The following is a 19,468-nucleotide window of genomic DNA, read 5'->3' on the forward strand; positions in this document are numbered from 1 at the left end:
AGGAGAGCTGACAGATCCTCTATATACTACACCACACGGTAGAGCTGACAGATCCTCTATATACTACACCACACAGGAGAGCTGACAGATCATCTATATACTACACCACACAGGAGAGCTGACAGATCCTCTATATACTACACCACACAGGAGAGACGACAAATCCTCTATATACTACACCACACAGGAGAGATGACAGATCCTCTATATACTACACCACACAGAAGAGACGACAGATCCTCTGTATACTACACCACACAGGAGAGCTGACAGATCCTCTATATACTACACCACACAGGAGAGCTGACCCAACCTCTATATACTACACCACACAGGAGAGCTGACAGATCCTTTATATACTACACCACACAGGAGAGCTGACAGATCCTCTATATACTACACCACACAGAAGAGCTGACAGATCTTATAGATACTACACCACACAGGAGAGACGACAGATCCTCTATATACTACACCACACAGGAGAGCTGACAGATCCTCTATATACTACACCACACAGTAGAGCTGACAGATCCTCTATATACTACACCACACGGTAGAGCTGACAGATCCTCTATATACTACACCACACAGGAGAGCCGACAGACCTCTATATACTACACCACACAGGAGAGCTGACAGATCCTCTATATACTACACCACACAGGAGAGCTGACAGATCATCTATATACTACACCACACAGGAGAGCTGACAGACCCTCTATATACTACACCACACAGGAGAGCTGACAGATCCTCTATATACTACACCACACAGGAGAGCTGACAGATCCTCTATATACTACACCACACAGGAGAGACGACAAATCCTCTATATACTACACCACACAGGAGAGACGACAGATCCTCTATATACTACACCACACAGAAGAGACGACAGATCCTCTATATACTACACCACAAAGGAGAGCTGACAGATCCTCTATATACTACACCACACAGAAGAGCTGACCCAACCTCTATATACTACACCACACAGGAGAGCTGACAGATCCTTTATATACTACACCACACAAGAGAGCTGACAGATCCTCTATATACTACACCACACAGAAGAGCTGACAGATCTTATAGATACTACACCACACAGGAGAGACGACAGATCCTCTATATACTACACCACACAGGAGAGACGACAAATCCTCTATATACTACACCACACAGGAGAGCTGACAGATCCTCTATATACTACACCACAGGAGAGCTGACAGATCCTCTACATACTACACCACACAGGAGAGCTGACAGATCCTCTATATACTACACCACACAGGAGAGCTGAAAGATCTTATAGATACTACACCACACAGGAGAGACGACAGATCCTCTATATACTGCACCACTCAGGAAAGCTGACAGATCCTTTATATACTACACCACACAGGAGAGCTGACAGATCCTCTATATATTACACCACACAGGAGAGCTGACAGATCCTCTATATACTACACCACACAGTAGAGCTGACAGATCCTCTATATACTACACCACACAGGAGAGCTGACAGATCCTCTATATACTACACCACACGGGAGAGCTGACAGATCCTTTATAAACTACACCACACAGGAGAGCTGACAGATCCTCTACATACTACATCACACAGGAGAGCAGACAGATCCTCTATATACTACACCACACAGGAGAGCTGACAGATCCTCTATATATTACACCACACAGGAGAGCTGACAGATTCTCTATATACTACACCACACAGGAGAGCTGACAGATCCTTTATAAACTACACCACACAGGAGAGCTGACAGATCCTCTACATACTACATCACACAGGAGAGCAGACAGATCCTCTATATACTACACCACACAGGAGAGTTGACAGATCCTCTATATACTATACCACACAGGACAGAACCTCTATATACTACACTGCACGGTAGATCTGACAGATCCTCTATATACTACACTACACAGGAGAGCTGACAGATCCTCTATATACTACACCACACGGTAGATCTGACAGATCCTGTTATGAACTGCTACAAACACTAAGTAAAGATAGGAAAACTGTCCCTACAATAGGTCTAAGCTGATTCCCTACGATGCAGCGTGGGACCTGTTCCTTGTGTACAGACCCGCCTAAGTCCTCGGCTAGTCTGAACGCAGACCTATAGATATAAGGGAGGGGTCCCTACAAGAACTAAGGACTGGGATATAGTTGGACACCTCCTAGAAGAAATTGTAGCAGAGCAAAGGCAAACAAACAAACAGAAGTACTAGTGGTCAAAAGACAAAGAAAACTACAGAGTAAGGTACAAAGCACCTAGCTAGCTTAAGAGTAAAAGTAACACTGAAGTCCAGCAAGGCCAGGAGGGCGGAGCTTGATTAAATAGGCAAAAAGTCAGCAAAATAGAAAAAAACTAACACGAGGGTTCTAACAGTACCCCCTCTTCTATGAGGATCCTCCGGATCCTCCAGGCCCAGGTTAATCAGGAAACCTCCTGTGAAACGCTCCGACAAGTCTAGGAGCAGAGACATCATCTGCCCTTACCGAGGAGTTATCCTCGGGACCGAAACCTTTCCAAGCAACGAGATACTGCAATCTCCCTCTATGCCATCTAGAATTAAGAATGCGAGAAATTTCATATTCACCGTCTTCCTCCACCGGAGGAACAGAGACAGTGGCGTCCCTATCAGAAACATCAGCTTTTTTCAATAAGGAAACATGAAACACCGGATTAATCTTCCAGGAGGTCAGAACCTCCAACCTAACAGCAGATTGGTTAACTACCTGAAGCACCTTAAACGGACCCACAAACTTCGGGCCCAATTTCTTAGAAGGAATCCTCAACCGCAGATTCCTAGAGGACAACCAAACCAAGTCACCAACAGTAAAAAAACCTCTTGACGTTTCCTGTCAAAGTACCTCTTGGATTTTTTGTTAGCCTCTTGAAGGTTACGACGTACATCAGTCCAAACTCTCTCTAAATCCCCGGAAAAATTCTCCTCCTCCGGCACAGCCGATACCAATTTGGAGAATGACCCAAATGACGGATGTCTCCCAGTACAACAAAAAAAAGGAGAACACCCAGCAGAAGAGGATGTATGGTTGTTAAGAGCAAATTCAGCCAGTGGCAGAAACTCAGACCACCCCTCTTGATTGTCAGCCACAAAACAACGCAAAAACTGTTCAACACCCTTGTTCTTTCTTTGTGTCTGTCCATTAGACTCAGGATGATACCCAGACGAAAATGACAAATGGACTCCCAACCTGTCACAAAAGGCACACCAAAAACGAGCCACGAACTGAGGTCCCATATCGGAAACAATGTCGGTAGGAACGCCATGGAGCCTGACAATTTCTTTAACAAAAGCCTTAGCGAGTGTCTTGGCGCAGGGCAGTTTGATGAAGGGAACCAAATGACACATCTTGCTAAAACAGATAACAGTGCAACCCTCAGAGGCAGGAAGGTCAGTAATAAAATCCATAGCAAGATGCGTCCAAGGAGCACTAGGAACCTCCAGAGGGCAAAGCAACCCCGCAGCAGGAGCATGTGAAGACTTAGATCTAGCACACACAGTACATTGACGCACCCACTTAATGACTTCCTTCTGCCACCCAGGCCACCAAAAACTGCGACCCACAAGACTCTTAGTGTCCGAAATTCCTGGATGACCTGCCAACCGAGACTCATGACACTCCACAAACAAATCTCTCCTAAAGTTCCTAGGCACAAAACACCTCCCATGGGGAGTGTTAGATGGGGCATCCTCCTGGGCTTTCAGAATCCCATCTTCTAAAACGGAGTCCAATGCTGCTATCACAACACCTTCCTGTAAAATGCTCTCCTCCTCCTCGGTACCAACCATGGGAGAAAAACTGCGAGATAAAGCATCAGCTTTTACATTCTTGGTACCCGGAATGTAAGTAACAGAAAAATTAAACCGCGAAAAAAAAAGTGCCCACCTAGCTTGACGGGCATTCAAGCGCTTGGCAGCATCAAGATAGATCAGATTCTTATGATCAGTAAAAACCTGAATCGGAAATTTAGCACCTTCCAAGAGATGACGCCAATGTTCAAATGCGAGTTTAATCGCCAGCAATTCCCGATTACCGACATCGTAATTAAGTTCGGTCTCAGAAATTTTTTTTTAAAAAAAAGCACAGGGGTGTCCTCCATCCTTGTTTTCCTGAGACAAAACAGCACCGACCCCCACCGAAGAAGCATCAACCTCGACCAAAAAAGGCTTGGTCTCATCAGGCTGCATAAGGATGGGGGCAGAACTGAACCTCTCCTTGAGATACACAAAAGCTTCAATTTCCTCAGTAGTCCACTGAACCGTATTCGCACCTTTACTGGTGAGATCGGTCAGCGGCTTAACAATTATAGAAAAATTCTTAATGAATTTTCTGTAATAATTGGCGAAACCCAAAAATCTCTGTATTGGTTTCAAACCAATAGGCCTAGGCCATTCCTGCACCGCCTGAACCTTCACCGGGTCCATCTCAAAGCCCTCGCTGGAGATAATGTAGCCCAAAAAACTAATTCTCTGCACAGCGAACTCACATTTCTCCAGCTTAGCAAAAAGTGAATTGTCGCTTAGCAACTGCAATACCTCACGTACGCTCTGCCAATGAGACTCCAGATTCGGCGCAAAAATCAAAATGTCATCCAAATACACCACCACATTCTTACCGATCAACGGTCTTAGGATGTCATTAATAAGGTTCTGAAAATACGCTGGTGCGTTGGTAAGACCAAAGGGCATAACCAGATTCTCAAAATGACCCACTGGAGTGTTAAAAGCAGTTTTCCACTCATCACCTTCCTTCATACGTAACAAATTGTATGCCCCCCGGAGATCAATCTTAGAGAACCACTTGGCACCCACTAACTGGTTGAACAAGTCAAGAATTAATGGCAGTGGTTAGGAATTGCGTACTGTAATTTTATTAATTTTGCGAAAGTCCAGACATGGACGTAAACCGCCGTCCTTTTTTTTTCCAAAAAAAAATCCAACAGCCACAGGTGACTTAGAAGGTCTAATGTGACCGGCGGCCAATCTTGTTTGTATGTATTCCTCCAAGGCCTTTCTCTCAGGGATAGTAAGATTAAATAAGTGACTCTTAGGAAGAGTTGCTCCAGGGACAAACTCAATAGTACAATCATAGTCCCTATGAGGAGGCAAAACTTGCGACTCCTCCTCAGAAAAAACCTTCCAAAAATCCTGAATAGGTACAGGTAATTCCCCTCTTTCCACAGCAGCAATGCGACCGTTACAACATCTATCATAACACTTAGGACTCCAAGACTTAATTTCATTGGTAGACCAGTCCAGTACAGGATTGTGCAATTTTAACCAAGGTAACCCCAAAACCACTGGAGCAGGCGAATTATTTAATACCGCCAAATCCAAATTCTCTTGGTGAATACCATTAATGGTGAGGGGAAATTCAAAAACCTTGTGAGTAATACATTTCAAGGGAGAGCCATCAACAGATGACAAAAGTTTGGATTCTAATTTCAATTTTTCCAAAAAACCTTCATCAATCACATTGAGTGTAGAACCACAATCCACACATACCCGAAATTCAATCAACTGCTCCTGGAATGAAGTGCTTCCAGAAAGAAATACTCCTTTTGAGTTTAAACACGCTATGCGGGCGTAACTGACCTCTTTTTTTTTTTCTTTGTTCAAACAAAGCACACAGTTCTTAAAAAAGTGGTCAGATTTACCGCAATAAAAACACAATCCTTTAGCAAACCTGCGGTCCTTTTCCTGAGAGTGGGGTGACATCGCCCCAATCTCCATCGGTTCTCCACCCTCCGAACAGACCCTCTGAAAACTAGGAGCTGCCATAGCAGTCGATTTCTCTTCATTACTCCTAGCACGCAGTCTCCTGTCCACAAGTATGGCTAATTGCATTGCCTCCTGCAAGGTTCCAGGTTTTGGGAAGGCAATCAGCAGATCCTTAACCCTTTCACCTAGACCATCAAGAAACAAACATTTTAATGCTGAGTCATTCCATTCCACTTCAGCCGACCATCTTCTGAAGTATGTACAATAATTTTCCACATCACCCGATCCCTGCTTCAAACGTCTTAATTCAGTTTCAGCAGATGAGACTCGAACAGGATCATCATACAACAACCGCATAGCAGAAAAAAAATCTTCCACAGATCTAAAACACGGATCATTAGGTTGTAGGGAAAAGGCCCATCCCTGTGGTTCTTTGCGCAAAAGTGACATTATAAGCCCAATGCGCTGTGATTCATTCCCCGAGGATCTGGGTCTTAAACGAAAATATAATAAACAAGCGTTTTTAAAGGAAAAAAAATCTTGCAGTTTACCATAAAAAAAATCTGGAAGTCCTACCTTCGGTTCGACAAAATGCGCTCCAGGACAGCTACTCACGTGTTGCTGGAGCTCAGCCACCTCCAAAGACAGTCCCTGCAGGCGTTGAGCCAACTCCTGAACCGACACCATGCTGAAATCAGGAATTCTTTCCTTAGAGTGTTTTATTTTTGGGCTGGACTTACTGTTATGAACTGCTACAAACACTAAGGAAAGATAGGAAAACTGTCCCTACAATAGGACTAAGCTGATTCCCTACGATGCAGCGGGAGACCTGTTCCTTGTGAACAGACCCGCCTAAGTCCTCGGCTAGTCTGAACGCAGACCTCTAGATATATTAGGGGGGGTTGTCCCTACAAGAACTAAGGACTGGGATATAGTTGGACACCTCCTAGCAGAAATTGTAGCAGAGCAAAGACAAACAAACAAACAGAAGTACTAGTGGTCAAAAGACCAAGCAAACTACAGAGAAAGGTACAAGGCACCTGGCTAGCTTAAGAGTAAATGTAACACTGAAGTCCAGCAAGGCCAGGAGGGCGGAGCTGGATTATATAGGCAAAAAGTCATGTGACCAGCAAAATAGAAAAAACTAACAGTAGGGTTCTAACAGATCCTCTATATTCTACACTACACAGGAGAGCTGGCAGATCCTCTATATACTACAACATACAGGAGAGCTGACAGATCCTCTATATACTACACCACACAGGAGAGCTGACTGATCCTCTATATACTACACCACACAGGAGAGCTGACAGATCCTCTATATACTACATCACACAGAAGAGCTGACAGATCCTCTATATACTATACCACACAGGAGAGCAGACAGATCCTCTATATACTACACCACACAGGAGAGCTGACAGATCCTCTATATACTACACCACACAGGAGAGCTGACAGATCCTCTATATACTACATCACACAGAAGAGCTGACAGATCCTCTATATACTATACCACACAGGAGAGCAGACAGATCCTCTATATACTACACCACACAGGAGAGCTGACAGATCCTCTATATACTACACCACACAGGAGAGCTGACAGATCCTCTATATACTACAACACACAGGAGAGCAGACAGATCCTCTATATACTACACCACACAGGAGAGCTGACAGATCCTCTATATACTGCACCACACAGGAGAGCTGACAGATCCTCTATATACTACACCACACAGGAGAGCTGACAGATCCTCTATATACTACACCACACAGGAGAGCTGACAGATCCTCTATATACTACACCACACAGGAGAGCTGACAGATCCTCTATATACTACACCAAACAGGAGAGCTGACAGATCCTCTATATACTACACCACACAGGAGAGCTGACAGATCCTCTATATACTACACCACACAGAAGAGCTGACTCAACCTCTATATACTACACCACACAGGAGAGCTGACAGATCCTCTATATACTACACCACACAGGAGAGCTGACAGATCCTCTATATACTACACCACACAGGAGAGCTGACAGATCCTCTATTTACTACACCACACAGCAGAGCTGACAGATCCTTTATATACTGCACCACACAGGAGAGCTGACAGATCCTCTATATACTACACCACACAGGAGAGACGACAGATCCTCTATATACTACACCACACAGGAGAGCTGACAGATCCTTTATATACTACACCACACAGGAGAGCTGACAGATCTTTTATATACTACACCACACAGTAGATCTGACAGATCCTCTATATACTACACCACACAGGAGAGCTGACAGATCCTCTGTATACTACACCACACAGGAGAGCTGACACATCCTCTATATACTACACCACACAGGAGAGCTGACAGATCCTTTATATACTACACCACACAGGAGAGCTGACAGATCTTTTATATACTACACCACACAGGAGAGCCGACAGATCCTCTATATACTACACCACACAGGAGAGCTGACAGATCCTCTATATACTACACCACACAGGAGAGCTGACAGATCCTTTATATACTACACCACAGAGGAGAGCCGATAGATCCTCTATATACTACACCACACAGGAGAGCTGACACATCCTCTATATACTACACCACACAGGACAGCTGACAGATCCTCTATATACTACACCACATAGGAGAGCTGACAGATCCTCTATATACTACACCACACAGGAGAGCTAACAGATCCTCTATATACTACACCACACAGGAGAGCTGACAGATCCTCTATATACTACACCACACAGGAGAGACGACAGATCCTCTATATACTACACCACACAGGAGAGCAGACAGATCCTCTATATACTACACCACACAGGAGAGCTGACAGATCCTCTATATACTACACCACACAGGAGAGATGACAGATCCTCTATATACTACACCACACAGGAGAGCAGACAGATCCTCTATATACTACACCACACCCGTGAGCTGACAGATCTTCTATATACTACACCACACAGGAGAGCTGACAGATCCTCTATATACTACACCACACAGGAGAGCAGACAGATCCTCTATATACTACACCACACAGGAGAGCAGACAGATCCTCTATATACTACACCACACAGGAGAGCTGACAGATCCTCTATATACTACACCACACAGGAGAGATGACAGATCCTCTATATACTACACCACACAGGAGAGCAGACAGATCCTCTATATACTACACCACACAGGAGAGCTGACAGATCCTCTATATACTACACCACACAGGAGAGCTGACAGATCCTCTATATACTACACCACACAGGAGAGCTGACAGATCCTCTATATACTACACCACACAGGAGAGCTGACAGATCCTCTATATACTACACCACACAGGAGAGCTGACAGATCCTCTATATACTACACCACACAGGAGAGACGACAGATCCTCTATATACTACACCACACAGGAGAGCAGACAGATCCTCTATATACTACACCACACAGGAGAGCTGACAGATCCTCTATATACTACACCACACAGGAGAGCTGACAGATCCTCTATATACTACACCACACAGGAGAGCTGACAGATCCTCTATATACTACACCACACAGGAGAGACGACAGATCCTCTATATACTACACCACACAGGAGAGCAGACAGATCCTCTATATACTACACCACACAGGAGAGCTGACAGATCCTCTATATACTACACCACACAGGAGAGCTGACAGATCCTCTATATACTACACCACATAGGAGAGCTGACACATCCTCTAAATACTACACCACACAGGAGAGCTGACAGATCCTCTATTTACTACACCACACAGGAGAGCTGACAGATCCTCTATATACTACACCACACAGGAGAGCTGACAGATCCTCTATATACTACACCACATAGGAGAGCTGACACATCCTCTAAATACTACACCACACAGGAGAGCTGACAGATCCTCTATATACTACACCACACAGGAGAGCTGACAGATCCTCTATATACTACACCACACAGGAGAGCTGACAGATCCTCTATATACTACACTACACAGGAGAGCGGACAGATCCTCTATATACTACACTACACAGGAGAGACGACAAATCCTCTATATACTACACCACACAGGAGAGCTGACAGATCCTTTATAAACTACACCACACAGGAGAGCTGACAGATCCTCTATATACTACACCACACAGGAGATCTGACAGATCCTCTATATACTACACCACACAGGAGAGATCCTCTATATACTACACCACACAGGAGAGCTGACAGATCCTTTATAAACTACACCACACAGGAGAGCTGACAGATCCTCTATATACTATACCACATAGGAGAGACGAGAGATCCTCTATATACTACACCACACAGGAGAGCTGACAGATCCTCTATATACTACACCACACAGGAAAGCTGACAGATCCTCTATATACTACACCACATAGGAGAGCTGACAGATCATCTATATACTACACCACATAGGAGAGCTGACACATCCTCTACACTTCACTACACTATATTTAACTGTATCGGCGTGCACAGCGCCACAGCATCGCTGCATATAGCAGAAATCACAGTCTCTTTTGAAGCCCGGCCACAGGAAAGGTTTCAAAGGAGCTCTGTAATGACAGACACAGAGGTCATCAGCAGTCCCCCGGCTGTCATGACAACCCATCGTGGTCTCACGATCACGTCACAGGCGCGCTGATGAGCGAGAGAATGAAGCGCGCGCATATCAGCGTTTGTTAAATGCCACTGTATGAGATTGAAAGTGGCATTTAACATGCGCCATAGATGAAAGACGGATGTCGTAAAGGGGTTAAAACCTGAGGGTCCCCTTCCCCACTGTGTCACCTCTAGTTTTCTGTTGGCCCCCTCACCCACTGCGTCACCTAATTTCTTGTGGGCCTGCTCAGAGGGGGTAAGGGGACCCAGAGTAAAATAGAGGTGATTGACACAGTGGGGAAATTAGAAATTTCCTCTGTGCCCCCTCCCGTGTGCCACCTTTAGATTGCATGAGGGCCCCCTCCCTCAGTGGCTGTAGAAATAGCCAGGCTGCAGGAATCATATATTTACTTACAGTCAGCCATCAGACTCCCGCTGCTCCTCTATACAATACACGGAAATCCCGAAATCTCTCTTATTAAACCTGACAGGGCACACCTGTGAAGTGAAAACCATTTCCAGTGACTACCTCTTGAAGCTCATCAAGAGAATGCCAAGAGTGTGCAAAGCAGTCATCAAAGCAAAAGGTGGCTACTTTGAAGAACCTAGAATATAAGATATATTTTCAGTTGTTTCACACTTTTTTGTTAAGTATATAATTCCACATGTGTTAATTCATAGTTTTGATGCCTTCAGTGTGAATGTACAATTTTCATAGTCATGAAAATACAGAAAAATCTTTAAATGAGAAGGTGTGTCCAAACTTTTGGTCTGTACTGTACAAGCTATTTCAATGTTAGCACAAAGATGCTTATCCACAAAAGAACAACCTAAAGAAAAGTCCCTATGGACGGATTAAGTTGTTATTGTGTTAGAAAAATCTAATTTGCATAAATATCTCTTGAACACGTTGAGAATAGATTATGTTGATGAGTGGAAGATTAAATCAGCTGATTAGTTTAAAACGTTCATGTTTTTAATTATGCCTCAACTTCTCCGGAGACTCAAGGGGCTTAAACCATATGAAATGAACATCATAAGAGTCGTCTTGTCACAGGCGAGGATCAAGCACTAATATCCGAGAGTCATTTTATGTATTCATGCTAAGATAGTCCTGAAGAGTGAAATCAAAGGCAGAGTAATGTAACTTAACTTAATGATAATAATGTGACCGCGACCTCCTCTATTATATCACTGGCTCGTAGAGTTGATCAAAAAAACTTTTCAAGACCTTTGTCCTGTGACCAGGTTGATCTGGATTGCGCCAGATGAAGCGCAGACTATAGCGAAACGGCTGTAGTTGATCTGGCTCTAGGACCAATCTGGTGCATAAACTGGTGCACCGAATGGCTGAGAATGATCATTTAGGAATCTATGTGCTCAGTTCTAGCATGAGTTTCCCTTCAGCAATTCATTACCATGCTAGGGGGGAAATAACACCACATGACCATATAAATGAAAATGAACACTTATGAAAAATAAAGGAATGAGTTTTTACATCCAGTATCGCTCATCTCAGTCAGTCACCAATTTATCTCTGGTCATGTCAAAAATGGTGCTGGCAGAGATGGCAGGTGGCACTCGGCAGTCAGGGCAGATTGAAGAGCGGATTTTGCGTGCCCAAAGCCAGTCCTGTGCCAGTTGTAATCCAACTACCAAATTACCCAGAGGGTAAATAGACCCTGATTTAGGGATGCATTAAAACATGACTTTTATTTTATACTTTTAAAAGTGGTAAGTAAAGTTAAAAACACACTAGTGTGCCAGTGTTTTTTTTATACTATTTATGATCAATTCGATCTATATTAATCATTAAGAATTCTAACTCAGGTTCCATATAATCTTATATTCATCATGACTGCAGTTCATGAATTTAGATTGATTCAACTAAATTGCCGTTGCTAGGACATACACTGGTCCTCCTAGTGCCAGCTAAAATCAAACAATCACATAGTCACCCCAACAAGTTTCACCACAAGGGCTTCCTCAGGGGGTTGGGGCTATAATCATTTCCCCTGAGGAAGCCCTTGTGGTGAAACTTGTTGGGGTTGAATCAATGTGTGCTTTTAATTTTACTTACCACTTTTAAAAGTATAAAATAAAAGTTGAAAAGTCGTGTTTTAATGCATCGCTAAATCAGGGTCTATTTTGTTAATTTGAATATGTTATCCCTATAGGGGTGTGTACACCTCTTGTTTGATTAGTGCCAGTTTTATTCTCCATCTACTACCTGGTGTGCGTTATTGGACTATTTACTACAGTCATGGTCAAAAGTATTGAGAATGAGACATATAGTAATTTTTCCAAAGTTTACTGCTTCATTTTTTTGTAATGGCAATTTGCATATACTCCTGAATGTCAAAGAGTGATCAGCTTAACAGCAATTACTGTACTTGCAAAGTCAAGATTTGCCCAGAAAATGAACTTTAACCCCCAAAACACATTTCAACATCATTGCAGTCCTGCCTTAAAAGGAGCAGCTAACATCGTTTTAGTGATTGATCCATTAACACAGGTGTGGGTGTTGATGAGGACAGGGCTGGCGATCAATCAGTCATGATTAAGTAAGAATGACATCACTGGACACTTTAAAAGGAGGCTGGTTCTTGGTATCATTGTTTCTCTTCAGTTAACCATGGTTATCTCTAAAGAAACACGTGCAGCCATCATTGCACTGCACAAAAATGGCCTAACAGGGAAGAGTATCGCAGCTACAAGGATTGCACCTCAGTCAACAATCTATCGCATCATCAAGAACTTCAAGGAGAGAGCTTCCATTGTTGTCAAAAAGGCTCCAGGGCGCCCAAGAAAGATCAGCAAGCGCCAGGACCGTATCTTAAAACTGTTTCAGCTGCGGGATCGGACTACCAGCAGTGCCGAGCTTGCTCAGGAATGGCAGCAGGCTGGTGGGAGTGCTTCTGCACGCACTGTGAGGCGGAGACTCTTTGAGCAAGGGCTGATTTCAAGGAGGGCAGCAAAGAAGCCACTTCTCTCCAGAAAAAACTTCAGAGACCGACTGATATTCTGCAAAAGGTACAGGGAGTGGACTGCTGAGGACTGGGGCAAAGTCATTTTCTCTGATGAATCCCCTTTTCGATTGTTTGGGACATCTGGAAAACAGCTTATTCGGAGAAGAAGAGGTGAGCGCTACCACCAGTCTTGTCTCATGCCAACTGTAAAGCATCCTGAAACCATTCATGTGTGGGGTTGCTTCTCAGCCAAGGGAATCGGCTCACTCACAGTCTTGCCTAAAAACACAGCCATGAATAAAGAATGGTACCAGAATGTCCTCCAAGAGCAACTTCTCCCAACCGTTCAAGAGCAGATTGGCGCCCAACAATGCCTTTTTCAGCATGATGGAGCACCTTGCCATAAAGCAAGGGTGATAACTAAATGGCTCATGGAACAAAACATAGAGATTTTGGGTCCATGGCCTGGAAACTCCCCAGATCTTAATCCCATTGAGAACTTGTGGTCAATCTTCAAGAGACTGGTGGACAAACAAAAACCAACAAATTCTGGCAAAATGCAAGCATTGATTATGCAAGAATGGACTGCTATCAGTCAGGATTTGGTCCAAAAGTTGATTGAAAGCATGCCAGGGAGAATTACAGAGGTCTTGAAGAAGAAGGGGCAACACTGCAAATATTGACTTGCTGCATTAACTCATTCTGTCAATATAACCTATTGGCACTCATAATATGATTGCAATTATATTTCTGTATGTGATATAAACATCAGACAAACACTAATAAAAACCAGAGGCCAGCAGATCGTGTGAAAATATAATTTTGGCGTCATTCTCAAAACTTTTGGCCATGACTGTAGTCTTCTGACTCAGTCGTTTCTGACAACTTTTTTGGATCAACCCATGGATGCCAACTTTTGTTTGACTTCAGATTATTTAATCCCTGTACCCTCTTGCTGGTCCGACTACTCCTGATGTTGCATTTGGGTTCTGATTCTGTCCTTGTCCATTGTTCCTTTGATTACAACTCCTAGCACAACTCGCTCAACCAGTCACTGACTGCAAGTCCTTGCAGCAAAGTCCAGATCTTTCTAAACAGAATGATCTTCGCCAAGTCTGGCTGTGAAGCTTGCATTGAGTTTATGGCTTCATTACAGTGATTTAGAGCTCTACACACACTCGGTAAGGCAGCCCATTTAAACAATGAATTATAAAACTCCAATGAATCATTGTTTTTTTTCCCTTAGGGTTCACTTTAGCAATTTTATTGCCTCTTCTCCAAACCGCACTCAATCAATCTCTTCTTTAGTAGCAAAACAAACAAATATTAAGTTTGAAATAAACAAGTTAAGAAATAAGTTAAATGAAAAAAAAAAACGAACTGTAATAAATATAATAATTAAATATAACACATCTGATTTAATTACTGGGAACATGTTGAAAAATATGTCTTTACTGCACAGTATACATTAGAGGATATATTAGCATTTCTTTAAAATCTGACCAAATGTAAAATGCAATAAACCTCGCTCTCCTGGTATTCTAGAGGACGGTAGGATTACTTTTTAAGTACCTAATTAAATTGCAATTGGATATGGTTGGTGACATGAATACATTTTCAATACATCATGTAACCCAGAGTGCTTGAAAAGAAGATGATATGAAGCATTTGTAACATATAATGTGATCTGGATGTAGAAAACAGATTACGGAATCCATCTATGCAATATTATATATATATATATATATATATATATATATATATATATATATATATATATATGTATATATAGTTATTATAGCTGATTACTATTAGATTAGATTATTATTACTAATATATTTTATTTTAATTCAATATATTATTTAATTATATAATAATAATAATAATACATTTTAGAATTTGCTGAAAATTTGTTTTAAATTTCTGGTGCTAACATTCCCTGTTTTGCAAAGAAAATATTACTAAAAAAATTATACCAGTTTGTAAAAAAATAAATAAATAAATAAATAATAACAATAATAATTAATAATAAATTGTTATTATATAATTTGCTGAAAATTAGTTTTCAACTTCTGGTGCTAACATTCCCTGTTTTGCAAAGAGAATATTGCTAAAAGATTGTACCAGTTGGAAAAAAAAAATGTAATAAAAATAATAACAATAATAATTAATAATAAATTGTTATTATATGGTTTGCTGAAAATTAGTTTTCAACTTCTGGTGCTAACATTCCCTGTTTTGCAAAGAAAATATTACTAAAATATTATACCAGTTGGAAAAAAAAAATAATAATAGTTATTATTGTTATATATATATATTTTTATTTTTTTTTTACAATTTTTTTAGCAAATTATATAATAAGAATTTATTTTTATTTTTTTATTATTATTATTATTATTATTATTATTATTATTATTATTATTATTATTATTATATCCATATTTTTATATAAACTGGTATAATCTTTTGGCAATATTTTCCTTGTAAAATAGGGATTTAAAGCACCAGAAATTGAAAATAATTCTCAGAAAAAGCACACATTTTCAGCACTACTCTTCAATTGTATTTTCGTTGATGAGGCTACTGGTGCTAATAGGAGTACCACCAATATCTGTGGTGCTCTGCATTTACTGACAAATGATCCTTTCCAACAAAATAAAGAAGAAATAAGTACTGCACTCACCAAATGGTGAAAGAAATCTAACTTTACTGTTCAGTCCATTACAGCCTTGCACATACTACCAGGGAAGAGAAGCAAGGTGGGTAATTTCCTCTTCATTATGTTGGATAAAGTAGGGAATTTTACCATTTATTATTTGGTTTGAGATTTACTTTTGCACTCATGGTACCATCACACAGCGATCCACAAAGCTGAGAATCCCAGTCCCCAATGAGGTTTACTATCTAATTTTCTCATCTATTACACTAGGATGGATATCATAGGGCACCAATAACTGCATGCATTGTGTCATTTTACTCTTGGTATGATTTGACCCCATGCCCCAGTGCTATAAACCTAGCCATAGAACCAAGATGCCTATTGGATGCTAATCAGGACACACTTTACCAAAATCACTTATAATAGATGTATTTTCCATGGAAATAGTGTGCATAGTCCTAAAAGGGATTGATGGATATTGATGACTTGGCTTTATGAATGGCAATCAATATCCGATCGGTGGAGGTCTGACTTCCTTCACCTTCACCAGACAGCTAGTTGAAGTGGCGTCAACAATCCAATGAGTCCAGCGTCACCTTCATTGCTTGCCAGGCGCCACTCCTTACATTTTGTAGTGACTATACCTAGTATGACCTCTTATCTCTGCTCAGTCCCATTCAACTATTTAGGAATAAGCTGTAATACTAGTACTACTAGACACAGCCACTACAAAATGTATGGAGCCACGTTGGGATGTTTTTAGAGCCCTTTGAACCTATTTCTGTGCCTGACCTAATGTGTGCCTAACCTGTCTTCATGTATTCATCTAGAAAATTCTCTATCTAGAATCAAAGGGATTGTAAATACTTGACTGTATCTGGCTACATGTATGTGATATTTGGTCATCTGCTGGTTCGGCCAACTTCTGAGCCAAATGATTATGTGTTTTCAATGGGGGAGGTGGAAAAAAAACTGCTGGCAGACAGCTCATGCAGAGGTTTATCTCTTGGAGAACCAAAGGGGTCTGGTGATTAATATCACAATGGCCAAATATTCTCACTCCCAACATCATCCATTGGTTGAGAGTCAAGAGGTCCCCATACATATTAGGTGGTAGGCTGACCCCACTGATATTGACTCTTATCTAATGTCTACGGGGCTTCATGTCACAATAGTTCTTACAATTGCACAAATCAATGGAGAAAACTGACGCTACCTTGCCTTCTACTGTGTTAATAACTAGGGCTACAGCTGACGACAGATCTGTGCAATCTTTACAACATGGCAGCCCAGTAGCTATAATTAATTCTGATGTGACACATAAAAGGTTAAAAACTAGGGTATAGCTATGTGAAGGAAAATCCTCATTCAGTTTTGCTTCTTCTTTCGTGCAGCACGACCTACAACAACTTGATGGAAGAAGCATCCAAGATGGAGAAGATAAAATTCCGATACATTGTACAAATTTATGGACTTTGCACAAATCCTCTGGGAATTGTGATGGAGTACATGGAGAATGGATCCCTTGAGAAACTTCTCCCCACACACACCCTCAGCTGGCAGCTAAAGTTCCGTTTCATTCATGAGATAGCCTTGGGAATGAACTTTCTCCATATTATGAGTCCTCCACTTCTCCACTTGGACCTAAAACCTGGGAACATTCTTCTGGATGAGCATCTGCATGTGAAGGTAAGTTGACGATTAAACCTCAGTAAAAGCAACTTTAAAAACACTTTACCATTTTGTGTCTACAGCTCCTTTGCAGACCTATGTGTCTCCATGGTAACAGACTACAAATGAGCCCTGTGTAGTCTGATGCTGCAGTCATAATACTTTACATCAGTTAGGAACAGGTACCAGAAGTAGGAAATAGATATAAAGAAGCTTGACCATAGAATCAGATTAGGCAATGTTTGTGGCTGTTAGTTACAAGTAGGTAAAATAGAAAAACAATTATACTGTAAGTACAAAAAAAAATTAAACATTTGACAAAAAAAGGATGATGTTGGCTTTAGGAAGATACAATGTGCCAAATCAATTCTGCTCAAAATGAGTTTGGTATCAAAAATGCGAATAGAACTCAGAAGAATCTATAAAGGTTCTTATATACATGGTAAAGAAAGCCACTGTCTGACACCTCGCGTAGTGACCTATCTCCTATAAAAATAAAATTGTAATTCAACTGGCTGATCCTTATTTCCCCTGATATTATCTGTCGAAGGAGAGGTGGTAAGTCCCTCATACACATCAGATGGTTGGCCAGTTGACAGGATAGGTCATTGTTGTCTGGTGGATGTCAGCCCCACCGCTGGGTCTTTATGGATCACAAGAATGGGGGCACTGTGTAAATGAATCAGCATGCTCATTGCTACTCCATGCAAAGTCTATTGGGCCAAAATAGAGGAGCAGAATACCGGGCTTAGTTTGAGACTTTGAATAAAGTGGCTGTGCATATGGCCGACCTTCGCACCAATCATACGGAACTCTTGTTCCCTTAAGATCTGTTCTGCAGAAAGTAAAATCTCTGACCTAATTTAGAGCAATTTCAGGAGTAAATTATATTAAATATTTTATCTGTAGGTGCATCTACCCCCCATACACTTTCCAAATAGTTGGCAAGAGTAGTGTAAAGTAGCAAAAAGTTCCAAATTATTTGGAAAATGTGGCGTGCACCATACATTGCAACTTTTTCATGCCAGTTTTCAGGCATAAAGTTATTAATAAAATCTCCCACTAAGTTTTTTGTGTGGTTATTATTTAGTCAAGGCCAGGAGTGGATCAAGAAAGAAGGAAAAATATAGAGTAAGTACTTTACCTTTCTCCATATCAATTTCCCATGTGGTGAGCTGGATCGGTGACGTCACATCTACTGATTTCTGATGGATGACTTGCCAAAGTGGCAGGGATCGTGGACCTTTCGTATTATAATAAATCGCGCCCCAGTCTTGTTCTAATGAATCACTCACCTGTCTTATTCATTAGTGGCGGGTATCACGCACCTGTCCTATTATAATGAGTAGGACAGGTGCGCAATACCTACAGCCAAACCGCCACACTTGTCATAGTCTAAAGAGTATGACGTGTGTGATACCTACTGTTAACCCTCCGCGCCTGTCCGAGTCTAATGATTAGATGCGCTATGCCTTTTGCTAATGAATAGGACAGGGGCACGATTTCTGCTGCATACTCAAGAGAGCTGGTAGGTATCTGAAGACATATATAATAATGGGTAACGACACTCTTATAGAAAGGATCAGGTGCTCATAAAAGGCCCCATAAGAGATACTTGGCACTCCAACATGTAGTAAAAAAAATGATTTTAGATTTTGGCAATCCAACAAAAATGAGTTGTAATGTTTCGGTGTCAAAGTATGGACCTTCATCAGACATGGATTGCTAA

General features: G+C 41.6%; 1 protein-coding gene across 1 annotated transcript in view; it reads left to right on the forward strand.

The window, feature by feature from the left end:
- Positions 1 to 19,468, forward strand: part of ANKK1 (ankyrin repeat and kinase domain containing 1) — a 119,211-nt gene that overhangs the window by 35,291 nt on the left and 64,452 nt on the right. Inside the window, exon 2 of the mRNA XM_073656993.1 lies at positions 17,463 to 17,757. Within this exon, the coding sequence (XP_073513094.1) occupies positions 17,463 to 17,757 (295 nt within the window). The remainder of the gene's footprint in view (positions 1 to 17,462; positions 17,758 to 19,468) is intronic.

Source organism: Phyllobates terribilis, unplaced genomic scaffold, assembly GCF_046119375.1.
Source record: "Phyllobates terribilis strain yellow unplaced genomic scaffold, ASM4611937v1 Scaffold_12__6_contigs__length_324123572, whole genome shotgun sequence".
NCBI classification, from domain to species: Eukaryota; Metazoa; Chordata; class Amphibia; order Anura; family Dendrobatidae; genus Phyllobates; species Phyllobates terribilis.